Consider the following 26,074-nt stretch of genomic DNA (forward strand, 5'->3'; position numbering starts at 1 on the left):
GGTAGAGTGTCATCCCGATACACCAAGGTTTCGGGCTCAATCCCTAGTCAGGGCACATACAAGAATCTCTCTCTCTCTCTCTCTCTCTCTCTCTCTCTCTCTCTCTCTCCCCTTCTCTTTCCCTCAAATCAATGAGAATATCCTCAGGTGAGGATTAAAAAGAAAAAGAATGACATGAAAGTCAGTGCCTTGAGCTGTTAGCTAAGCACAATAACTATCCAGCTAACTAAATTAATAAATCACCACATGCATAAATTAAAGCATACAATTGCTTATTGACCACATAGTTTAGGGTTCAGAAAATCAACCTGAAGGCAAAATAATTACATATATATGTATGGACTCATATGTACCATGAGCCAGTTATTACATTATTTCTTTTAACCATCCTATGATGTTTGTACACTCTTTTTTTTTTTTAAGTGGTTACAGGGCTGGGGGTTGAGCCTGCAACCGAGGTATGTGCCTTTGACCAGAATCAAACCCAGGAGTCTTCAGTTCACAGGCTGATGCTGTGAACTGAGCCAAACCAGCCAGGGCTATGTATACTCTTTTTTAAAGGATATATTTTTATTGATTTCAGTGAGGGAGGGAGAGGGAGAGAAGATAGAAACATCAATGATGAGAATCATTGATCAGCTGCCTCCTGCATGCCCCCTGCTAAGGACTGAGCCTGCAACCCAGGCATGTGCCATTGACCAGGAATCAAATCATAATCTCCTGCAACAGCCTTTGTAGGTGTACTCTGAACACCACCCTCCCCCCGCCATTGACAAGTGAAGAAATTGAGACTGAAATATTGAGTGACATCCCCCTCAAGTTCACAGAATTCACGGGTGGCAAGGAAAGGAATGGACTTCAACAGACTTCTATTGGAGTGAGTTTGGGTGTGACAGATGGAGCCTGAAATGGTGGCTAAATATGAAAAAGAGGAACGATGTGGCCAGAACAGAGCACGGGGTGAGCTGATAGGAAGCCACAATCAAAAATACTTTAACAGAACGCCCAGTGTCGTTAAAACAGAGCCCAGCCCAGGCCTCGGTCTCTGCAAGGGGGCAGGTGAGTGAGGTGAAGAGGGCAGGACCATCACCTGGAGAGGGAGAAGTAAAACCCACCCCAACCTCAAAACCACCTGCTTCAAAATAAGCTCCCAGGTTCTGCCATGTCTGACAACGTGGATGAACCTGGAGGACATTATGCTACGTGAAGTAAGTCAGAGGAAGACAAATACTGCATGACCGCACTTATAACTGAAATCTAAAAACCCTAAACTCAGAAACAAAGAGTAGAATTGTGGTTACCAGGGGGTGGGAGTGGGGGGAATGGGAAGTTGTAAGTCAAATGATACAAACTTCCCCTTCTACAATGATTAAGTCCTGAGGATAGTAATTTTATCATTTTTAAAAATTTTTATTTAATCTTTTAATATGTTTTTTTTTTATTTCAGAGAGAAAGGGAGAGGGAGAGAGAGAGAGAGAAACATCAATAATGGAAAGAGAATTATTGATCGGCTGCCTCCTGCACATCCCCTACTGGGGATGGAGCTTGAAACCCAGGCATGTGCCCTTGACTGAAATTGAACCCAAACCCTTCAGTCCACAGGCCGACGCTCAATCCACTGAGCCACACCAGCTTGGGCAGCAGCATGGTCATTTCAGTTAACAGTATGATATTATGTATTTGAAAGTTGCTAAGAGGTATGAAATGTTCCTACCAACAAAACAACAACAAAAAAACATGGTAACTACGTGAAGTGATGGCAGTGTCAGCTAGCGTTGCAGTGGCAATCGTACCGCAATGTATACATGTATCAGATCAACACATGGTGCACCTTAAACTTACACAATGCAATATGTCCATTATATCCCAATCAATAAAAGTAGAACGGAATGAGGTGCTGCCCTGGCAGGTGTGCTCCATGGTTAGAGCATCGGCCCAAACACTGGGCTTGACGCTCAGGTTTGATTCCTGGTCAAGGGCACGTACCTGGGTTGCATGTTGGATCCCTACCCAAGACCAGTGGATGTGTCTCTCACATTGGCCTCTCTCTCCCTCTCTCTCTCTCTCTCTCCCCCCCCGCCTCCACGCTCTCTAAAAATCAATGGAAAAAAATATCCTCAAGTGAGGATTAACAAAACAAACCAAAAAAAAAAAAAAGGAATGAAGTGCCTGATGCATGCTGCAACTCAGATGAAAACATTGTGCCAAGATTCAGAAGACCACCTGTTAAGTGGTTCCATTTCTATGAAATTTCCAAGAAAGTCAGCCCTGCAGAGACACAAAGTAGATTGCCTGGGGCTGTGGTAGAAATGGGGTAAACTGTAAAGGGGAATCTGAAATCTTAGCGGAGCTGTGGAAGATTTCAAGACTGGATTGTGGCAATGATTGCATAAATTGGGAAACTTAGTAAAAGTCATTGAATTATGCACACACAAAACTCTTTATAAGTTTTTTTTCTGAGTGCCTTCTCAGACTCTGCTGCTGGTTGTGACTGTCATTCTAAGTCAAGAATCAGCAGACTTTCTCTAAAGGCCAAACACTAAATGGCAAGACACTGGGTCTCCATTGCAGCTACGCAATTTTGCTATAGTAGCAGAAAAATCCCCACTTCTGGGGAATATTATCAGGTGAGAATTAAGAACTCAATAATCCAGCCTTGCGGTCTGTGCTCCTAAAAGCTGAAGCCAAAACAGCTTGAGAGCAAAGAAATGTTAAGGAGTATGCCCGAAAATGGTTCTTTAACAAAAATAGTCATTGTTGTGTTTAAGGTCTCCATTTGTGGCTCTGACAGATGGAGATAGATTAGATAGATGGGTGGATGGATGGATGGATGGATGGATGGGGATGGATGGATGGGTGGTGGATGATGAAGGAAGGAAAGAAGGAAGAAAGGAAGGAAGGAAGGAAGGAAGGAAGGAAGGAAGGAAGGAAGGAAGGAAAATGGATGGATGGTAAATGGACAGATGGAAGGATGAAGAGACAAAAGAATAATAGATGGATGGATGGATGGATGGATGGACAGACAATGGATGAATGGACAGATAGATGGTGGATGGATGGATAGACAGATGAATGAGGGATAGATGGATAGAAAGACAGATGGATAGATAGATAGATAGATAGATAGATGATAGATAGATAGATAGATAGATAGATAGATAGTAGTTAGATGAGTGGAAGGAAGGAAGGAAGGAAGGAAGGAAGGAAGGAAGGAAGGAAAATGGATGGATGGTTGGATGAATAATGGATGGATGATTGGATGAATAATGGATGGATGATAAATGGGTGGGTGGAAGGATGAATGGACATATAGATGATGAATAGATGGATAGACAGATGGGTAGATAGATAGTAGATAGATAGATAGTAGATAGATAAATGAATAGGTGAATGTATTGATTGATGGATTGATTGATTGATATGGATATCTTTCCCTAGTGTCAGAGACAGGAAACCCTATCTAACTACTTTTGACCTGTCTGCCTCTGAGTAGAGCATTCAATTATCTTCTAAGTTCTGGAAAAACCCCTTCTTTTCAGCCACAGACACCCCCAATTATAACCTCTACACCATGTTACCCTACATTGATGGTGGGGACACACACACACACACACACACACACACACACACAGAGGCTTTTTCTTTCCTTGCTTATGGTACCAGACTTCAGTAAGTAACTCAAGTAAACATGTGGGGACCATCCATCCTTACTTCTTCCCTTTCCTATAAGCCCCAGAATCAACCACTCATTACATCTCTGGTATTCCTAGCCGTGGCCAAGTACCTCAGTTCGTTAGAGTGTTGTCCCAATACATCAAGGTTGTGGGTTCAATTTCCAGTCAGGGCACATATAAGAATCAACCAATGAATGCATAAATAAGTGGAACAACAAATCAATGTTTCTCTCTCTCAAAAAAAAAATTTGATCAATAAAAAATTTTCTAAAGAATTCAGTTTCATCTCAAGCATAATTTTCTGTTTTCAGATCATACCAATGGAAGCTATTTATGTTGATTTGTTTTAAATTTTTACTATTTTTTTATTGATTTTAAAAAGAGAGCAAGGGAGAGATAGCAACATAATGAGAGAGAAACATCAATTGGCTGCCTCTTGCACACCTCCTCCTGAATTGAGCCCACAACCCAGGCATGTGCCCTAGCTGGGCATCAAACCTCAACCTCCTGGTTCATGGGTCGAACGAAGCTCAACCACCGAGCAACGCTGGTTGGGCTTGATTTTTTTTTTTTTTTTTAATGAGAGTCAGGTGAGAGTGTGAGCGTCAGGATGATTTTGAGGGCTGTTGAACAAGCCTGGAGACTCCTGGTCAGGGATGCCCTGAGACTCCCACAGGCCAGGTCTGATGTGGGCACTGCCCCTCCTACCATAGACCACCCATGCTTCAGCCTCATTGCTGCTCCGTCTTCAGCAGGAGCCTTGCATCCTCACAATTAGTCACCAGCGGCTCTGGCCCAGCATCCCACCTGCAACCAAGAGGGGCAATGGGAACTCCACCTCAAAGCCCCTATTCTTCCTTGCCCCATGGACCTCATGGAACGGAGGCTGGGGAGAGAATGGCCTAGCATTTACTGCTCCCGTCGGGGGGAAATGTTATTCTTATACCCCAGGAAGAGTTATTTTTTTAATCCTCACTGGAGGATATTTTTCCATTGATTTTTAGACAAAGTGGAAGGAAGGGAAGAGAGGGGGAAGGGAGAGAGAGAAAGAGAGAGACAGGGCCCTAGCCAGTTTGGCTCGGTAGATAGCACATCGGCGTGCAAACTGAAGGGTCCAGGTTTTATTCTGGTCAAGGGCAAGTACCTCGGTTGCAGGCTCCCAGCCTGGTCGGGGGCATGAGGAAGGCAACCAATCGATGTGTCTCTCTCACATCAGTGTTTCTCTCCGTCTCTGTCTCTCCCTTCCAATCTCTCTAAAAATCAATGGGGGGGGAATGTCCTTGGGTGAGGATTTTTAAAAAGAAATTATTTCTTTCCTGTTCATTATCCTGTGATTATCTTACCCCATCCACAACTTAAAAAGATTAAAATGGGGCACAGAACATACAAATCAGATTAGACTGACAGCCAGGCTTTTTGTTGTTGTTTTGTTGTTGTTGTTGTTGTTGTTGTTGTATTTTTGTTTGTTTTGGTGTTTTGGGGGGTGGTTTTTGAGCTATAGTGCAACATTTATTAGCGAGCCCTTGACAAGGCAGCCACAGTGGGTGACGCACTTCCGGGGGGCGGGTCCAGCAGTAGGAGCCTGTGGACCTTGGGGATCTGCCCCCAGAGACACCACACCCATGTCTCCTTCTGCGCTCACAGCAGTTTGAGGTTTAGATGGTCAATGACGTCATGCTGTCAGCTGTGGCTGCAGGCCTCCCAGAGGAACTAGGAAAAGGGATATGGACCTGCCTTCGCTTTCCCTTTGGGGGCGGGGCCACACCCACACTCACTGGAGGGCGGGGTCACTTTCACACAAGTCTGCCCAGCATTCCTGAAGCCAGCAGCCTGGCCGCCAGGACTCAGGATCATGTCCCTGGTTCTTCCCACCCTGCTCTACCTCGGTGAGTCTGGATAGAAGGGCGGCAGGAAGGTGGTTCTGTAAGGCGGGGCATTTCTCACCTGTGTTTCCTTCCAGGATTGTATCTAGCCCAGGGCAGTTGGGTTCAGGAAGGTGAGTATTCCCTTTAATATTCCCAAGGACTAAGAAGGGTTTGGCCAGATTTCAGCTCTTGGGGGCTGGGAAGAGGGGTCCTGGCCTTTAAATTCGTGGCTGTAAGAGCAGAGGAAGTGGAGGGTGGCATTAGAAACAGACACACCTGTAAATTTATTACCGCTTCTTCTAGGAAGTCTCCCCGCACCTGTTATCACAGCTCAGCCTGGATCCATGGTCCCATTTAATATATCAGTGACAATCCTGTGCCGAGGGCCTCTAAAAACTAAAGCCTACAAGATATATAGAGTGAGAGAACCTTCAACTAAAGACACAAGGAAATCACTGATGGCTGGGAACACTCTAAATATCACAAAGATGGAACCAGACCAGACAGGACTGTACCGCTGTTCCTATAGAATTGCAGGGCACTATTCCCAACTCAGTAACATCCTGCGTGTGGTGATGACAGGTGAGTGGGACTTAGGCAGCAGGGCCGGGAGGGACCTCTTTGCCGAGGGGAGAACCAGGCTCTGAGATACGGAGCAGGAAGCAGCAAAGCCTCTACCTTAGGAAGGCATCAGGGATGATGCGGAGACACATTCCCTCAGGGCGGGACACAGAGGGGATAGAAGCCAGAGCCATGTCTGCTCCCAGGGAACAGGGAGGCACAGCACACGGACATGGCTTCCCCTTTACCAACAACTTCCTTCTTTCTCAGGATATTATAACAATCCCTCACTCTCCAGCATGAGTGGCACCGTGGTGGCTCCAGGAGACAATGTGAAGTTACAGTGTTTCTCCAGAATCAAGTTTGAAGCATTTATTCTCAGGAAAGAAGATGCACCTCGGTTCACCCAGAGACAAAGCTCCATCGCCCAGGACAATGGACAGCAGACCACCTTCCACCTGGACCGTGTCACCTCCACACAGGCAGGGACCTACAGGTGCTACGGTGCCTTCAGCAAAGACCCCTTTGTGTGGTCCCACCCCAGCGACCCACTGCAGCTTGTGATCAGAGGTGAGGAAGCTGGTCCATCCCCACGTCCCCTTCTGGAGATGACACTGTCCACGTAGGGAGTGACTGGAAGAAAGAGAACAATGTGGTGGGAAGCCCTTGGCAACACTGTCTGCTTCCAAAAGAGCCAGGAGCACCTCACCACCACTCACCATGCAGCCCTCCTACAAATAGCAAGGGGAACACTTTTTGAAGCATAGGATTATCTAACCACAAGGCTGTACACCTGAAAATAATGCAAAGTGATAGTGAATGTAATTGAAAATTGAAAATTTTTCAAAAGCCTGCAGCCATTCTCACCCAACATTTCCTTCCAGGATTGTATCTAGCCCAGAGTACTCAGGCTCAGAATTCTGAGTATCCTTTTAATAATCAATGATTGAGTACAGTTCGACGAAATATCAGCTCTCTTGGGGGCTGGGAAGAGGGGTCTTGGCATTTAAACTCATGGGTGTAAAAGGGAAGGAAGTGGAGGGTGGCATGAAAAAAAGATACACCTGTAAATTTATTACCTTTTTCCTAGAAAGTCTCCCCGCACCTGTTATCACAGCTCAGCCTGGATCCATGGTCCCATTTAATACAACAGTGACCATCCTGTGCCGAGGGCCTCCAGACACTGAAGCCTACGAGATACATAAAGTGGAAGACCCTGAGCCTAGGGACGGAAGGAAATTACTGATGACTGGGAAGATCAACGCTTTATCTATCCAAGAGATGAAACCATACAGGGCAGGACTGTACCGCTGTTCCTATAGGAGTGGAGGACACTGGTCCCCGCTCAGTAACATCCTGCATCTGGTGATGATGGGTGAGTAGGATCCAGGCAGCAGGGTCTGGAGCAGGCATCCTCAAACTATACCCCGCGAGACACATGCGGGTGTTTTTGCCATTTTGATTTTTACTTCAAAATAAGATATGTGCAGTGTGCATAGGAATTTGTTCATAGTTTTTTATTTAACTATAGTCCGGCCCTCCAATGGTCTGAGGGACAGTGAACTGGCCCCCCGTTTAAAAAGTTTGAGGACCCCTGGTCTGGAGGGACCTCTCTGCAGAGGGAGAACCAGGCTCTGAGTTACGGAGCAGGAAGCAGCAAAGCCTCTGCCTCCAGGAAGGCCTCAGGGATGATGCAGAGACACATTCCCTCAGGGCGGGACACGGAGGGGATAGAAGCATGAGCCCAGTCTGCTCCCGGGGAACAGGAAGGCACAGCACAACTTCCTTTTTCAACAAATTCCTTCTTTCTCAGGATCTTATGACAAACCCTCACTCTCCAGCATGAGTGGCACCGTGGTGGCTCCAGGAGACAATGTGAAGTTACAGTGTTTCTCCAACACCACGTTTCATGCATTTATTCTCAGCAAAGAAGATGCACCTCAGTTCACCCAGAGACAAAGCGCCACCGCCCAGGACAATGGACAGCAGACCACCTTCCACCTGGACCGTGTCACCTCCACACAGGCAGGGACCTACAGGTGCTACGGTGCCTTCAGCAAAGACCCCTATGTGTGGTCTCACCCCAGCGACCCATTGCAGCTTGAGGTCAGAGGTGAGAAAGGCCATCCATCCCCACATCCAGTTCTGAAGATGACACTGTCCACTTAGAGCAGTGGCTGGTGGGAAGCCGTGTCCACACAATCTGCTTCCACAAAACCTATGAGGTCCTCACCACTCACCCACCATGTGGCCTCTGACACATGCCCAGGGGCTGGGAGAGCATGCAGGTTGTTGTGAGTCTGGGGAGATGGAGCCTGAGCACAGATAAAGGAACTACCCCCATTTCATCCCCGTTTGCAGAAGCTGCTGACAATCCAGATCCCACAGAACCCAGCCAACTTCATGTTGAGTAACGGGTTGTCTTTTTTTTTTTTTTTTTTTTTTTTTTTTTTTTTACTGTAAAGAAACAATTTATTGGGTAAATTACAGAGGTAGAATAAGTAAGTCCTAGAAGAAAGGGGCTTAGGAAACAGGTTATGGAAGTCAAACAGGGCCCTTTGAGCTTGGCAGTGAGGAATCAAATAGTAAGGTGTCTGGTGGGGAAGCAGGGAAGAAAAGGGAGATGGAAAGGGAGGGGAATGGCACAGGCGGGCTCTCTGGATGGAGAAAGCCAACTGGTAATCTCTGCAGATGGAGAAGGAAAGGTGAAGGGAGATTAGGTGCAAAGGGAACGAGGGCGAGAGAAGCTTTAGTGCCCACGGAGTACCAGGGAGGCCATCCCCATCAGCTGAGTCAGTAGTTTGCAGAGGGGCGTCCCAAAGAAGGACCAGGCAGGGCTCCCATGGAGAAGACTGAAAGCTCCCCACCAAGTCCCCACCCCTGCCTTTCATGACCCCAGAATTCCTTAAGGAAATCACCACAGGGCTCATAATGAGGAGAGAAAAGAAGGCAGATATTGCTTATGCAGAAGGTGGCTGGGCAATGACCTCCCAGATCCAGGAGACTGGAGACATGAGCTGAGGTGGAGGGCACCTTCCTGCGAGGGCCTTTGGCTCCTCCTCTGTGACCTCCGTCCTTTCTCTCTCAGGACCTGCTGGTTGGAGTGTGTCCCAGGTGAACCAAGTCCGGCTGAGTCTGGCTGGCCTGGTTCTCTTGGCCCTGGTGGTTGTGTTGGCGGAGGCCTGCTACAGCCACAAGAGGTCCTTCCATGGACTCAGATGAGCTCCCCACCTGAGCGCCATGACAAACACAGAGGACACTCATGGCGTCTAAGGACAGTGTTGACCTGAGGGGCGGGTGACCAGAGGAAACCAGGTGCTGGCTGTGTTGTCTACTGGATAATGGGGTGTGTCCATCTCCTTCAGAATCGGTCACAATGTCCCAACATCACCATGAATTAATGCAGTACTAATGGGTTCTCTTGGAGGTCTGAAAAGCAAATGCCTAAAATGTGTCCACTGGCCAGAATCGTGTTTTTTTTTTAACATATCTTTTATTGTTGGAAATATTACAGATGTTCCTTTATTTTCCCCAAGGACCCCATCAAACCTGCACCCATGCCCCCACCCCCCTGGGCCTTCTGCATTATAATCTGTGTCCATGGTTTTTGCATATAAGTTCTTTGGTTCATCTCTTCCTGACCCCTGACCCCCTTTGTCTGAGACTCATCAGTCTGTTCCATGCTTCTGTGTCTCTGGATCTATTTGTTCATCAGCTTATTTTGTTCATTAGATTTGACATAAGAGTGAGATCAGTGGTAATTGTCTTTCTCTGACTGGCTTAGTTCACTCAGCATGAAAAATTAAAAATAGAACTTCCATTTGTCCCAGTGATCCCACTCCTAGGAATTTATCCTAAGCAGCCCAAAATACCAACCAGAAAGTATATATGCAGCCCTATGTCCTAGTAATGTTATTTACAATAGCTAATATCTGGAAACAGCCCAAATGCCCATCAGTAGATGAATAGATTTTTTAAAAGCTGTGGTACATTTACACAATGGACTACTATGCACCTGTATAAAAGAAGGATCTATGCTATTTTTAAGTAAATGTATTAATGTTACATTGGTTAATAAGATCATATCGTTTTTGCATTTATAATTTTATGATACATGATCAACATATTGCATTATATACTCCTCAACCATGAGAGCAGATGAAATACTGCATTTGTGACAACATGATTGGACCTTGAGAATATTATTCTAAGTGAAATGAGTCAGTTGGGAAAAGCTAAGAACCGAAGGATTTCACTCATAGGTGGGATATAAAACTGAAACTCACAGACAAACAAGAATATAGTAGTTATCAGAGGAAAGGGACTGGAGGGGTAGTAAAGGGTAAAATGGACCACACAGCCTGTATGGATCAGTGGTTGAGCATTGACCTATGAACCAGGAGGTCATGGTTCAATTCCCAGTCAGGCTCCATCCCCAGTGTGGGGCATGCAGGAAGCAGCTGATCAGTGAGTGATTCTCTATCATCATTGATGTCTCTGTCTCTCTCTCCCTCTCCCTTCCTCTCTGAAGGCAATAAAAATATATATATCTTTTTTTAAAAGGGGGTAAAGAGGACCAAATAGATGGTGACCTAAGAGGATTTGACTTTGGGTGGTATGGAGGCTCCTCAAAAAATGAAGAATAGAGCTATCACCCAGCTCCTATGGCTCAGTTGGTTGAGCATCATCTTAGGCACCAATAGGTCACTGGTTCAATTCCAGGTCTGCAGGCTTGATCCCTACTAGGGGATGTGCAGGAAGTAGCTGCTTGATGTTTCTCTCTCTCCCTTCCTTTCTCTCTAAAATCAATAAAGCACAGATGACAGAGAAAGGTGGTATAAATGACTCATAGGTAGGTAGTTGGATGATAGAGAAATATAATAAACTAGTGGCCTGGTGCACGAAATTCATGCACATTAAAAGGGGGACCCAGAGTCAAGTCCCTGCTCACCCACATGTGCCTCAAAATCATGTGAGACCCAGACCCAGCAGCCCCCCCCCCCATTGGTCTCGATCCAGATCTGGCCAGTCCTACTCTTGTCAAGCCCCACCGGGTTGAGGGCATAGTCTCAGGTCCCCTGGCCCAGTGCCAGGACAGGGGGTGTGCCTTGAGGTCTCCCGTCTAGCCCCTCCAGGTGGGGGACACGGCCTGAGATCCCGCATCAAGCCCCACCGGCAGCGGGGCACAGCCTCAGGTCCCCCGTCCACCCCCACTGGGTGGGGGACATGGCCTGAGTTCCCCCAACCCAAGACTGGGGGTGCACCTTGAGGTCCCCTGTCAAGCCCCGCTGGGTGGGGAAGATGGCCTGAGGTCCCCTGTCAAGCCCTGCCAGGCAGGGGGGTGCAGCCTCAGGTCCCCTGGCCTGTTGCTGGGGTGGGGGTGTGGCCTGAATTCCCCTGTCAAGCCCCACCTGGTGGGGGGCGCAGCCTGAGGTCCCCTCGCCTGGTGCTGAGGCAGGGTGAGCAGCCTGTGGTCTCCTAGCCCAGTACCAGGATGGGAAGCACAGATTGAGGTTCCCCCATCAAGCCCCACCGGGCGGGGGGCATGGCTTCAGGTCCCCTGGCCTGGAGCCAGGGCAGGGGTTGCGGCCTGAGGTCTCTGTCAAGCCCCGCCGGGTAAGGGGGTGAGGCCTGAGGTTCCCTGGCCTGGTGCCAAGGCAGGAGGCATGGCCTGAGGTACCCCAGCCTGATGCCAGGGAGTGGGGCACAGCCTGAGGTCCCCTGTCAAGCCCCACAGGTCCCTGCTGATTGCTCATTAAGGCTGCGTAAAGGAACTTGGCCTCAACTGTGGGTGCAGCCGTCTTTGTGATGGAGTGATGGTCAATTAGCATATTCCCTCTTTATTAGATAGGATTATATAGATACATGGATAGTTACACATAGATATATACATGACAGAAAGGTAGGTAGATGAAAGAGAGAAAGCTGGTATGAATGATAGATAGATAGATAGATAGATAGATAGATAGATAGATAGATAGATGATAGATTGATAGATATAGATAGATAGATAGATAGATAGATAGATATAGATAGATAGATAGATAGATGAGAGATAGATACATAGATATTGATAGATAGAACAGAAAATAGATAACAGATAAACATAATAAATTATAGATAGATATGTATTTTTAACAGATGGAAATATACATGAAATGTAGGTTGATAAAACATAAAGAAAGAGACACAGAAATACAAAGGCATATTTTGTCCCATTGTCAAAGAAAATCAAGTCCTATTTAACCATTTTGACCTGTCTGCTTCTTCCTCTCAGTAATTATCTTCCATTATCTTCTTAACCTTCCATTATCTTCCTAATCCTGGGAAAACCCCAATTTCTCATCTGCAATAATCTCACCTTACACCCTCTGCTCTATGCCCAGGCCACGTACCAATAGCACAAACACGGGGTCTCGCTTCCTCAGCTAAATGAACCGGTGGTAGTGATGCTGGGGTTAAGCTTAGATGGTTGTTCACTGAAACCCCACAACCACAGGGAAACCCTAGAAGCAGCAGGAGATATTTCTAAACCTGAAGAACCAGGTGGGATTTATCACTGTCTACAGTGTCCTTGGGGTCTGATGAACGAAGACATGACCCAATAACTTGGAACATTAACCCAACCCACCACAGTTCTTGTGAAGATTGTGTGCAACTTTCCCCACAGGATCTTGATAAAAAATGAAAACCCAGTAAAGGTGAGCTGTTATATTACATCAGATTTGTGTGGGAAAATGACTTATATTGGTGCAGAGAGGGGAAGATTTTAAATCTAAGTTATATGTTTATTGAGAAAAGTATGTGGCATAGCTACTCAGTAAGGTTCAGCCAGTAAGATGGTTTAAAAACAAAGAGGCTATGCCCAGCCCACGGGGCTAAATAGTTGAGCATTGACCTATGAACCAGAAGGTCATGGTTCCATTCCCAGTCAGAGCACATGCCTGGGTTGTGGGCTGGATCCCCTGTGTGGGGCATGCAGGAGGCAGCCAGTCAATGATTCTCTCTCATCATAGATGTTTCTACCTCTCTCGCCCTTCCCCTTCTCCTCTCTGAAATCAATAAAAATATATTTTTAATAAACAACAAAAGGGTGAAGAGAAGCTGGCACTCGAATAAACCTCTTTCCTTTTACCAGCAAAAATAAAAGAACCAAGGGCTGACCAAACACAGTGAGGTTACCTTGCTTAGGTTCATCCCTTTCACCCATGGACAGAGTCAGTGCTGACAATGTGGTGGGCACATGCACAGCAAACAAAGAACTAATCATTATGTCACTGCCTCCCTAGTCTGGTCTGCTCTGGGCCACATGCACACACTGTGAGTATAGCTTTGCAGAAAGACACAATTATTGACCCATTTTGTACCTGAATAGAAGAAAGCTCAGCAAATAGTAGCAGGAGCCATGAGCTCACAGAGTATTTCAGAGCAGATCTCACACTGGGAACTACTTCTGTCCTCTTCTTCATCTGTGATCCTTCTTACTGCTCACTTTATACAGAAAGATTAAATACCATGAGGAATTGGGGACAGAAAATAGGGAATGAGCTGGGCTGATGGAAGTTTGAAGTTCAGATAACTAACATCATGATCTCAGCTGCCTCTGCAAGGCTTTAGCAGAAGACATTGTGAAATGCCTTCACTCTGGGGGTGAGAACCAAGGCCCTCCCACCACTTCCTGTTGCTTGGTGTGACTTTCAGAGGAGTCCATTCCGCATACAGGCAGCATCGCTGGGGAAAACAGGCCAGAGAGGATCCAGAATCATGTCCGCGGTTCTTCCCACTTTCCTCTATCTCGGTGAGTCCGGACAGAAGGGTCGGGGTGCAAACACAATGCTACCGGGGCAGGTGGTCGGTTCCATAAGGCTGGGCTGTTCTCCAATATGAATGAGCAAACAAAACAGAAACAGACTCACAGACACGGAGAACAGACTGACGGTTGCCAGAGGAACGTGTATGAGGACTGGGTGTAAGGGTGAAGGGATTGAGAAGTACAGATTGGGAGTTACAGAATACTCCTGGGGACTTAGAGTACAGCATAGAGAATATAGCCAATAATGTAACAACTACGTTTGGGGCCAGGAGGGTACTGGACATAGCAAGGGGAAGCACTTTATAACGAATATGATTATTCAACCACTAGGCTGTACACCTGAAACTAATTCAAAATAATAGTGAATGGAAACTGTAATTGAAAATATTTTAAGAATTAAAAAGACTGAGCTGTTCTCACCCAATGTTTCCTTCCAGGGTTGTGTCTAGCCCAGAGCACTCAGGCTCAGAATGGTGAGTATCGTTTTAATGTCCAAGGATTGAGTAGGGTTTGGCCAGATATCAGCTCTCTTGGGGGCTAGGAGGAGGATCTTGGCATTTAGACTCATGGCTATAAAAGGGGAGGAAGTGGAGGGTGGCATGAGAAACAGATACACCTGTAAATTTATTACCTGTTTTTCTAGGAAATCTCCCCAAACCTGATATCACAGTTCAGCCTAGATCCATGTTCCCATTTAATACACCAGTGACCATCCTGTGCCGAGGGCCTAGAGACGCTGAAGCCTATGAGATATATAAAGGGGAAGACCCTGAGTCTAGGAACGGAAGGAAATTGATGATGGCTGGAAAGACCAACGCTTTATATATCCAAAAGATGGAACCATCCTGGGCAGGACTATACCGCTGTTCCTATCAGAGTGGAGGACACTGGTCCCCGCTCAGTGACCCCCTGCATGTGGTGATGATGGGTGAATGGGACCCAGGCAACAGGCCGGGAGGGACCTCTTTGCAGAGGGAGAACCAGGCTCTGAGATACGGAGCAGGAAGCAGCAAAGCCTCTACCTCTAGGAAGGCCTCAGGGATGATGCGGAGACACAGTCCCTCAAGGCAGGACACAGAGGGGATAGAAGCCAGAGCCATGTCTGCTCCCGGAGAACAGGCAGGCACAGCGCATGGATGTGGCCTACCCTTTATCAGCAAACTTCCTTCTTTCTCAGGAATTTTTAAGAAACCCTCACTCTCCAGCATGAGTGGCACCGTGGTGGCTCCAGGAGACAATGTGAAGTTACAGTGTTTCTCCAGAATCAAGTTTGAAGCATTTATTCTCACCAAAGAAAATGCACCTCAGTTCACCCAGAGACAAAGCTCCACAGCCCAGGACAATGGAGTTCAGACCACCTTCCACCTGGACCGTGTCACCGCCACACGGGCAGGGACCTACAGGTGCTACGGTGTCTTCAGCAAAGACCCCTATGTGTGGTCTCACCCCAGTGACCCATTGCAGCTTGAGGTCAGAGGTGAGGAAGCTGGTCCATTCCCACGTCCCCTTCTGGAGATGACACTGTCCACGTAGGGAGTGACTGGAAGAAAGAGAAGACTGTGGTGGGAAGCCCTTGGCAACACCATCTGCTTCCACAAAAGCCACGAGCACCTCACCCGCACTCACCCCGCAGGCCTCCTAGAAATAGCAAGGGGAACACTTTTGGAAGCATATGATTATCTAACCAATATGCTGTACACCTGACAATAATACAAAGTGATAGTGAATGTAAACTGTAATTAAAATTTTAGAAATTTTTTAAAAGCTTGAGCCCTTCTCACCCAATGTTGCCTTCCAGGGTTTATCTAGCCCAGTGCACTCAGGCTCAGAATGCTGCGTATCCTTTTAATGTTCAAGGACTCAGTAGGGTTTGACCAGATATCAGCTCTCTTGGGGGCTGGGAAGAGGGGTCTTGGCATTTAAACTCGTGGCTGTAAAAGGGAAGGAAGTAGAGGGGGGCATGAGAAGCAGACACACCTGTAAAGTTATTACCTGTTTTTCTAGAAAGTGTCCCCCCACCTGTTATCATAGCTCAGCCTGGATCCATGGTTCTGTATAATGAACCAGTGACCATCCTGTGCCGAGGGCCTCCAGACGCTGAAGCCCACAAGATATATAAAGTGGAAGACCCTGAGCCTAGGGACCGAAGGGAATTACCAATGGCTGGGATGACTGACACTTTCTCTATCCAAGAGATGAAACCAGACCGGACAGGACTGTACCGCTGTTCCTATAAGAGTGGAGGACAGCCCTGGCCGGTGTGGCTCAGTGGATAGAGCATCGGCCTGCGGACTGAAGGGTCCCGGGTTCGATTCCGGTTGAGGGCATGTACCTTAGTTGCGGGCATATCCCCAGTAGGGGGTGTGCAGGAGGCAGCTGATCGATGTTTCTCTCTCATCAATGTTTCTGACTCTCTATTCCTTTCCCTTCCTCTCTGTAAAAAATCAATAAAATATATTTAAAAAAAAAAAGAGTGGAGGACACTGGTCCCCACTCAGTGACCCCCTCATCTGGTGATGACGGTTGAGTGAAACCCAGACAGCAGGGCCGGGAGGGACCTCTTTGCAGAGGGAGAACCAGGCTCTGAGATACGGAGCAGGAAGCAGCAAAGCCTCTACCTCTAGGAGGGCATCAGGGATGATGCAGAGACACATTCCCTCAGGGCGGGACATGGAGAGGATAGAAGCCAGAGCCACATCTTCTCCTGGGAACAGGAAGGGACGTGGCCTCCCCTTTACCAACAACTTCCTTCTTTCTCAGGATCTTATGACAAACCCACGCTCTCCAGCATGAGTGGCACCGTGGTGGCCCCAGGAGACAATGTGAAGTTACACTGTTTCTCCAGAATCAAGTTTGAAGCATTTATTCTCACGAAAGAAGATGCACCTCGGTTCACCCAGAGACAAAGCACCACTTCCCAGGACAATGGACAGCAGACCACCTTCCACATGGACCGTGTCACCTCCACACAGGCAGGGACCTACAGGTGCTTCGGTGCCTTCGACACAAACCCCGAAGTGTGGTCTCACCCCAGCGACCCACTGCAGCTTGAGGTCAGAGGTGAGGAAGCTGGTCCATCCCCACATCCCCTTCTGGAGATGACACTGTCCACTTAGAGCAGTGACTGGTGGGAAGCCGTGTCCACACTACCTGCTTCCACAAAACCTATGAGGTCCTCACCACTCACCCACCATGTGGCCTCTGACACATGCCCAGGGGCTGGGAGAGCATGCAGGTTGTTGTGAGTCTGGGGAGACAGACCCTGAGCACAGATAAAGGAACCACCCCCATTTCATCCCCGTTTGCAGAAGCTGCTGACAATCCAGATCCCACAGAACCCAGCCGTCCTCATGGTGAGTAACTGGTTGTCTTTTTTTTTTTTTTTAACTGTAAAGAAACAATTTATTGGGTAAATTACAGAGGTAGAATAAGTAAGTCCTAGAAGAAAGGGACTTAGGAAACAAGTTATGGAGGTAAAGCAAGGGCCCTTTGAGCTTGACAGTGAGGAAGCGAATGGTAAGGTGTCTGGTGGGGAAGCAGGGAAGGAAAAGGGAGATGGAGAGGGAAGGGAATAGCACAGGCAGGCTCTATGGATGGAGAAAGCCAACTGGTAGTCTTTGCAGAAGGAGCAGAAAAGGTGAAGGGAGATTAGGTGCAAAGGGAACGAGGGAGAGAGAAGCTTTCGTGCCCACGGAGTACCAGGGAGGCCATCCCCATCAGCTGAGTCAGTAGTTTGCAGAGGGGCGTCCCAAAGAAGGACCAGGCAGGGCTCCCAGGGAGAAGACTGAAAGCTCCTCACCAAGTCCCCACCCCTGCCTTTCATGACCCCAGAATTCCTTAAGGAAATCAGCACAGGGCTCATAATGAGGAGAGGAAAGAAGGCAGATATTGCTTATGCAGAAGGTGGCTGGGCAGCGGCCTCACAGATCCAGGAGAATGGAGACAAGAGTTCAGGTGAAGGACATCTTATTGCGAGGACCTTTGGCTCCTCCTCTGTGACCTCTGGCCTTTCTCTCTCAGGATCTGCTGGTTGGAGTGTGGCCCTGGTGAACCAAGTCCGACTGAGTCTGGCTGGCCTGGTTCTCTTGGCCCTGGTGGTCGTGTTGGCGGAGGCCTGCTACAGCCACAAGAGGTCCTTCCACGGACTCAGATGAGACCCCCCTCCACACCTGAGCGTCATGACCAACACCGAGGACACTCACGGCGTCCAAGGACAGTGTTGACCTGAGAGGCGGGTGACCAGAGGAAACCAGGCACTGGCTGTGTTGTCTACTGTTGTCTACAGTGTGTCTGTCTCCTGCAGAATCGGTCACAATGTCCCAACATCACAGCGAATTAATGCAGTGCTAATGGGTTCTCTTGGAGTTCTGAAGAGCAAATGCCTAAAATGTGTCCACTGGCCTGAATGGGTGTTTTTTTTTAACTTATCATTTATTGTTGGAAATACTACATTAGTAACATGATAAAACGTAGGTAGACAAAGAGACAGAAAAACACAAAAGCATTTTTTTGCACAAGTGTCAAAGAAAATTAAGTCTTATCTAACCATTTTGACCTGTCTCCTCTTCCTCTCAGCTGGAATCTTCCATTATCTTCTTAATCCTGAGAAAACCCCAATTTCTCATCTGCAATAATCTCACCTTACACCCTCTGCTCTATGCCCAGGCCACGTACCAATGGCACAAACACGGGGTCTCACTTCCTCAGCTAATTGAACTGGTTGTGGTGATGCTGGGGTTAAGCTTAGATGGTTGTTCACTGAAACACCACAACCACAGGGAAACCCTAGAAGCAGCAGGAGATATTTCTAAACCCGAAGAACCAGGTGGGATTTATCATTGACTACAGTGTCCTCAGGGTCTGATGAACGAAGACATGACCCAATAACTTGGAACATTAACCCAACCCACCACAGTTCTTGTGAAGATTGTGTGCAACTTTCCCCACAGGATCTTGGTAAAAAATAAAAACCCAGTGAAGGTCAGCTGTTGCATTACATCAGATTTGTGTGGAAGAGTGACTCATGTGGGTGCAGAGAGGGGAGGATTTTAAATCTAAGTTTTATGTTTATTGAGAAAAGTGGATGGCATAGCTACTTATAAGGTTTAAAAACAAAGAGGCAATGCCCAGCTCACAGGGCTAAGTAGTTGAGCATTGACCTATGAACCAGAAGGTCACGGTTTGATTCCCAGTCAGAGCACAAATCGGATTGTGGGCTCAATCCCCTGTGTGAGGCATGCAGGAGGCAGCCAGTCAATGATTCTCTCTCATTATGGATGTTTCTACCTCTCTCTCCCTCTCTGAAATCAATAAAATCATAATTTTATAAACAATAACAACAAAAGGGTGAAGAGAAGCCAGCACTCGAATAAACCTCTTTCATTTTTATCAGCAAAAATAAAAGAATCGAGGGGTGACAACACCGAGTGAAATTATCTTACATAGGTTCATCACTTTCACCCACGGACAGAGTCAATCCTAACGGAGTGGTGGGAACATGCACAGCAAACGAAGAACTAATCATTATGTCATTGGCTCCCTGGTAGGGCCTTCTCTGGGCCACATGCACACACTGTGAGTATAGCTTTGCAGAAAGACACAATTATTGACCCATTTTGAGCATGAACAGGAGGAAGCTCAGCATATAGTAGCAGGAGCCATGAGCTCACAGAGTATTTCAGAGCAGATCTCACACTGGGAACTACTTCTGTCCTGTTCTTCATCTGTGATCCCTCTTACTGCTCACTTTATACAGAAAGATTAAATACCATGAGGAATTGGGGACAGAAAATAGGGACCAAGCGGGGCTGATGGAGGTTTGAAGTTCAGAGGACTAATGTCATGATCTCAGCTGCCTCTGCGAGGCTTTAGCAGAAGACATTGTGACATGCCTTCACTCTGGGGAGGAGAACCAAGGCCCTCCCACCACTTCCTGTTGGTTGGAGTGACTTTCAGAGAAGTCCATTCCGCATACAGGCAGCATTGCTGAGGCCAACTGGCAAGAGAGGACCCAGAATCATGTCCGTGGTTCTTCCCACTCTGCTCTATCTCGGTGAGTGCGGACAGAAGGGTCGGGGTGCAAACACAACACTACCGGGCCAGGTGGGCGGTTCCATAAGGCTGGGCTGTTCTCCAATATGAATGAGCAAACAAAACAGAAACAGACTCACAGACACGGAGAACAGACTGACGGTTGCCAGAGGAGAGTGTATGGGGACTGGGTGTAAGGGTGAAGGGATTGAGAAGTATAGATTGGGAGGTACAGAATACTCCTGGGGACTTAGAGTACAGCATAGAGAATATAGCCAATAATATTGTAACAACTACGTATGGGGCCAGGAGGGTACTGGACAAAGCAAGGGGAAGCACTTTATAACGTATATGATTATCGAACCAACAGGCTGCATGCCTGAAAATAATACAAAATAATAGTGAAAGTAAACTGTAATTAAAAATATTTTAAAAATTAAAAAGACTGAGCTGTTCTCACCCATGTTCCTTCCAGGGTTGTGTCTAGCCCAGAGCACTCAGGCTCAGAATGGTGAGTATCATTTCAATGTTAAAGGAATGAGTAGGGTTTGGCCCGATATCAGCTCTCTTGGGGGCTGGAAAGAGACCATTTAGACTCATGGCTGTAAATGGGGAGGAAGTGGAAGGTGGCATGAGAAACAGATACACCTGTAAATTTATTACCTCTTCTTCTAGGAAATCTCCTCCCAGCTGTTATGACAGCTCAGCCTGGATCCATGGTTCTATATAAGGAACGAGTAACCATCCTGTGCCAAGGGCCTACAGACGCTAAAGCCTATGAGATATATAAAGTGGAAGACCCTGAGCCTAGGGATGCAAGAAAATTACTGGTGGCTGGGAAGACCAGCACTTTATATATCCAAGAAATAAAACCAGACCAGACAGGACTGTACCACTGTTCCTATAAGAGAGGAGGACACTGGTCACCGATCAGTAACATCCTGCTTCTGGTGATGACGGGTGAGTAGGATCCAGGCAGCAGGGCCGGGAGGGACCTCTCTGCAGAGGGAGAACCAGGCTCTGAGATACGGAGCAGGAACCAGCAAAGCCTCTACCACCAGGAAGGCCTCAGGGATGATGCAGAGACACATTCCCTCAGGGCGGGACACGGAGGGGATAGAAGCCAGAGCCACATCTTCTCCTGGGAACAGGAAGGGACGTGGCCTCCCCTTTACCAACAACTTCCTTCTTTCTCAGGATCTTATGACAAACCCTCACTCTCCAGCATGAGTGGCACCGTGGTGGCTCCAGGAGACAATGTGAAGTTACAGTGTTTCTCCAGAATCAAGTTTGAAGCATTTATTCTCACCAAAGAAGATGCACCTCGGTTCACCCAGAGACAAAGCTCCACCGCCCAGGACAATGGACAGCAGACCACCTTCCACCTGGACCGTGTCACCGCCACACAGGCAGGGACCTACAGGTGCTACGGTGCCTTCAACGAAGACCCCTATGTGTGGTCTCACCCCAGCGACCCATTAAAGCTTGAGGTCAGAGGTGAGGAACTGGTGCATCCGCACATCTTGTTCTGGACATGACACTGTCCACGTAGGGAGTGACTGGAAGAAAGAGAAGACTGTGGTGGGAAGCCCTTGGCTACACCATCTGCTTCCACAAAGCCACGAGCACCTCACCCGCTCTCACCATGCAGGCTTCCTAGAAATAGCAACGGGGAACACTTTTGGAAGCATATGATTATTTAACCACAAAGCTCTACACCTGAAAATAATACAAAGTGATAGTGAATGTAAACTGTAATTGAAACTTTTTTTTAAATGTTAAAGAGTGAGCTGTTCTCACCCAATGTTTCCTTCCAGGGTTTTATCTAACCCAGAGCACTCAGGCTCAGAATGCAGCGTATCCTTCTAATGTTCAGGGACTCAGCAGGGTTTGACCAGATGTCAGCTCTCTTTTGGGGGCTGGGAAGAGGGGTCTTGGAATTTAGACTCATGGCTGTAAAAGGTGAGGAAGTAGAGGGTGGCATGAGAAACAGATTCACCTGTAAAGTTAATACCTGTTTTTCTAGGATATCTCCCCCCACCTGTTATCACAGCTCAGCCTGGATCCATGGTTCTATGTAATGAAACAGGGCGGGACATGGAGGGGATGGAAGCCAGAGCCACGTCTGCTCCCGGGGAACAGGGAGGCACAGCACATGGACATGGCTTCCCCTTTACCAACAACTTCCTTCTTTCTCAGGATCTTATGACAAACCCTCACTCTCCAGCATGAGTGGCACGGTGGTGGCTCCAGGAGACAATGTGAAGTTACAGTGTTTCTCCAGAATCGAGTTTGAAGCATTTATTCTCAGGAAAGAAGAGGCACCTCAGTTTACCCAGAGACAAAGCTCCACTTCCCAGGACAATGGACAGCAGACCACCTTCCACCTGGACCGTGTCACCGCCACACAGGCAGGGACCTACAGGTGCTACGGTGCCTTCAGCAGTTACCCCTACGTATGGTCTCACCCCAGTGACCCATTGCAGCTTGAGGTCAGAGGTGAGGATGCCCGTCCATCCATATGTTCCCTCCTGATGTTGATGATGTCCAGTTAGAGGGAAGACTGGGTAAAGGAGGAGAGCGGCCTGGGGAGTTGTTGTCAGCACCCTCCTCTTAGACACAAAGCTATGAGGTCAACCTCACTCCTTGTCCACCTTGCAGCCCTCTTATCACACGTTCTAAGCCAGGGAGGCCATGTAGGTCGTTGGGAGTCTGTGTAGGAAGAGCCTGAGAAGAATTAAAGTAACCCCCATTTCATCTTCATTTGCAGAAGCTCCTTTGGACCCCACACCCGTGGAGCCCAAACATCCAGAAGGTGAGTCACTGGGTTGTGTGGAGAACGGTCACATGTTCAGGGCCAAGAGGCCATGTAGGTCATTGGGAGTCTGTGTAGGAAGAGCCTGAGAATAACTAAGTAACCACCCCCATTTCATCTTTGTTTATAGAAGCTCCTTTCGACCCCACATCCATGGAGCCCAAACATCCACAAGGTGAGTCTCTGGGTTGTGTGGAGAACGGAAAGTACATGGAGTAGAAATCTCATTTACCAGGGACAGAGTCAGCTTTTTATTTTTTCTTAATTAATCCTCACTGAGGATGCTTTTTCCATTGATTTTTAGAGAGAGTAGGAGAGAGAGAGAGAGAGAGAGAGAGAGAGAGAGAGAGAGAGAGAGAGAGAGAAACATCGATATGAGAGAGACACATCTATTGGTTGCCTCTCACATATGCCCCAACCAGGCCCAGGGATGGAACCTGCAACCCAGGTACGTACCCTTGACCGGGAATCAAACCCAGGACCCTTGTGATGTGCAGGCTCACGCTCTAACCATGGAGTAACACTGGCGAGGGCCAGAGTCAGCTTTTTAGGAGGACCTCTGACGGCTGGAGGAAGCAGGGAGCGTACAGGTGAAGGAGGTGGGGCTGTTTTCTGTTGGAAGAGCAGAAGGCTAGATGGTCTGTGGGTGGCAAATCACATCTGTAGGTTCCACAGGTACCTTTCATCATTGGTCCATATGCCAGTATTTCTGAGAGCATCTAGGATTCCTAGCTCTCATCATGGAGCTCGACTCCCAGAGGGCAGATTGATATTCATTATGTCAGCCCCAAATAACTGAGATAGCCAGACAACCTTTTCTCTGGAGGCTTCATCCCTGCCCTCACCGAGGACACTAAAGCTCTGAGAGCTATTTCTACAATTAATTCAGGGTGTCCCCCCGCTACTCTCTTTTCTCCTCTGAGCCGCATTTTCTCCACATATAAGGAAACAAAAATTCTGTAAAGGATTAAGAAGGACTGTTGAGAGGCATGGATACGTGGAACAGACCGACAGCTGTCAGAGGGGCTGGATGAAAGAAGATGAAGGGATTAAATAAAACACACACAGGCACACGCGCGCGCACACACACACACACACATATGTAAAACACAGACAACAGTGTGATGATGTTTTTTTGAGTTGTACACTTGAAATCTGTGTGGTTTTGCGAACCAGTGTCACCCCCAATAAATTCAATTACATAAATAAGGGGGGCGGAGAAATGCCCTAGCTGGTGGAGGGTCATCCCTCAGTTGGTTGGAGGGTCATCCCATGCACCAAAGGTGGTGGGTTCGATTCCCTGTCAGGGCACATACATGTGGGAGGCAATTGATCTCTTTCTCTTTCTCTTTCTCTCTCTCTCTCTCTCTCTCTCTCTCTCTCTCTCTCTCTTCTCTCTCTCTCTCTCTCTCTCCTCTTCCATTACAAAAAATTACAAAAACAACTGTTCACCCAAGACCTTCTGTGGTTGAGGCCACTGTCAGTGCTTCCCTACATGATGAGCAGACTTTAGACCCATGACGGTCTCTGTCGGTGCCTATGACATGCGTGGATCGGGGGACCGTTCACAGAGAAAAGGACAAGTGCATTTCAAAGGTCAGGAGCTGTGTCGTGGACTTGTTGCTTCTGAGATGGCCAGGCAACATCTCACATGCATTCAAGAGTTGGCTTTACACATCTTGAGTTAGAGGGTGAAGAACTGTAGGTACAGGTGTGGAACTATTGAGCATAACGTTTGCAAGTAACGTGGGGAAGATAATACCGGTCCTGCAGTAGAGTGAGAAGGAAGTCCTAAGGGGAAACACAAGCATACAAGCCAAAAAGACCTACCGGGGCTGCCCAGCCGGGTGTAGCTCAGCCGTTGAGCGTCGACCTAGGAACCAAGAGGTCACTGGTTTGATTCCCAGTCAGGGCATGTGCCCAGGTTGCAGGCTCGATCCCTAGTGGGGGGCCTGCAGGAGGCAGCCAGTCAGTGATTCTCTCTCATCATTGATGTTTCTATCTCTCTCTCCTTCTCCCTTCCTCTCTGAAATCAATAAAAATATTTTTTTAAATCTATTGGGGTAAAAAAATAGATGGCTTAGTTCACTTAGCATAATAACCTCCAGGTTCATCCATGAGCAGCTCACTTCTTAATTCTTTTTTTTTAAAATATATTTTACTGATTTTTTACAGAGAGGAAGAGAGAAGGATAGAGAGTTAGAAACATCGATGGGAGAAAAACATCGATCAGCTGCCTCCTGCACACCCCCTACTGGGAATGTGCCCGCAACCAAGGCACATGCCCCTGACCGGAATCGAACTGGGGACCCTTCAGTCCACAGGCTGATGCTCTTTCCACTGAGCCACACCGGCTAGGCCTCACTTCTACATTCTTGAAGTGGAACGCTCTCATTTGTTTTGCTACCTTTACAATCTTTTTAAGTTTTTATTAAATTTATTGGAGTGACATTGGTTAATAACATGAGTTTCAAATGTGCAATTCCATAGCACATCATCTGTGTGCTCACCACCCACACTCAAGCCTTCTACCATCACCATGTATTTGACCCCTCTTGCCCCTCTTCTACCTACCCCTCTAGTAACTAAACTTCTATTGACTGTGTCTATGAGTTTTTATGAGTTTTTGTTTGTATTGTTTGTTTGTTGGCTGCTTTCAGTTTTATATCCCACATATGAATGCAATCATATGGTTCTTAACTTTTTTTTTTTAATATATTTTATTGATTTTTTACAGAGAGGAAGAGAGAGGGATAGAGAGTTAGAAACATCGATCAGCTGCCTCTTGCACACCCCCCTACTGGGGATGTGCCCGCAACCAAGGTACATGCCCATGACCAGAATTGAACCTGGGACCCTTGAGTCCGCAGGCCGATGCTCCATCCACTGAGCCAAACCAGTCCCGGCGGTTCTTAACTTTTTTGATTGACTTTACCTTGTTTAGCATGACATTCACACTCTTGATTTATCTTGGTTGGATCATGGGAGCTGGGGGGGTGTTATATAGTTTTATTGATTTTAGAGAGGAAGAGAGAGAGATAGAAACATCAATGGTGAGAGAGAATCATTGATTGGCTGCCTCCTGCACACCTCTCCTGGGGATTGAGCCTGCAACCAGGGCATATGCCCTCAGCGGGAATGGAACCATAACCACCTGGTTCAAAGGTCGATGCTCAACCACTGAGTCACACCAGCCAGGCTGAATTTATTTTTTTAATATATTTTTATTGATTTCAGAGAGGAAGGGAGAGGGAGAGAAGGATAGAAACATCAATGATGAGAGAGGATCATTGATTGGCTGCATCCTTCACCCCGT

The 26,074-nt window shown here is 47.4% G+C and overlaps 4 protein-coding genes across 4 annotated transcripts in view; all 4 read left to right on the plus strand.

The window, feature by feature from the left end:
• The first annotated feature begins 6,027 nt into the window (after positions 1-6,027).
• On the plus strand, positions 6,028-15,722 carry LOC103303386 (leukocyte immunoglobulin-like receptor subfamily A member 3). Its single transcript, XM_054710072.1, has 5 exons — positions 6,028-6,121; positions 6,371-6,670; positions 7,914-8,213; positions 15,091-15,390; positions 15,712-15,722. The coding sequence occupies exons 1-5, from the start codon at positions 6,028-6,030 to the stop codon at positions 15,720-15,722; spliced, it is 1,005 nt and encodes a 334-aa protein (XP_054566047.1).
• Positions 15,723-16,701: 979 nt separating this feature from the next.
• On the plus strand, positions 16,702-18,348 carry LOC103304795 (leukocyte immunoglobulin-like receptor subfamily A member 6). The gene is made up of 2 exons (XM_054710793.1): positions 16,702-16,973; positions 17,934-18,348. Exons 1-2 carry the CDS (start codon positions 16,703-16,705, stop codon positions 18,065-18,067), a joined length of 405 nt encoding a protein of 134 aa, XP_054566768.1. The 5' UTR covers position 16,702; the 3' UTR covers positions 18,068-18,348.
• Positions 18,349-19,908: 1,560 nt separating this feature from the next.
• LOC114229790 (leukocyte immunoglobulin-like receptor subfamily A member 2) lies at positions 19,909-22,977 on the plus strand. The gene is made up of 7 exons (XM_054710073.1): positions 19,909-19,965; positions 20,419-20,454; positions 20,619-20,903; positions 21,141-21,440; positions 22,143-22,442; positions 22,714-22,758; positions 22,889-22,977. Exons 1-7 carry the CDS (start codon positions 19,932-19,934, stop codon positions 22,975-22,977), a joined length of 1,089 nt encoding a protein of 362 aa, XP_054566048.1. The 5' UTR covers positions 19,909-19,931.
• A 1,298-nt stretch (positions 22,978-24,275) lies between these two features.
• The window catches only part of NLRP2 (NLR family pyrin domain containing 2), a 34,784-nt gene continuing 32,985 nt past the window's right edge, over positions 24,276-26,074 (plus strand). Inside the window, exon 1 of the mRNA XM_054710074.1 lies at positions 24,276-24,287. Within this exon, the coding sequence (XP_054566049.1) occupies positions 24,276-24,287 (12 nt within the window). The remainder of the gene's footprint in view (positions 24,288-26,074) is intronic.

This window comes from Eptesicus fuscus, chromosome 21 (assembly GCF_027574615.1).
Source record: "Eptesicus fuscus isolate TK198812 chromosome 21, DD_ASM_mEF_20220401, whole genome shotgun sequence".
In the NCBI taxonomy this organism is placed as follows: Eukaryota; Metazoa; Chordata; class Mammalia; order Chiroptera; family Vespertilionidae; genus Eptesicus; species Eptesicus fuscus.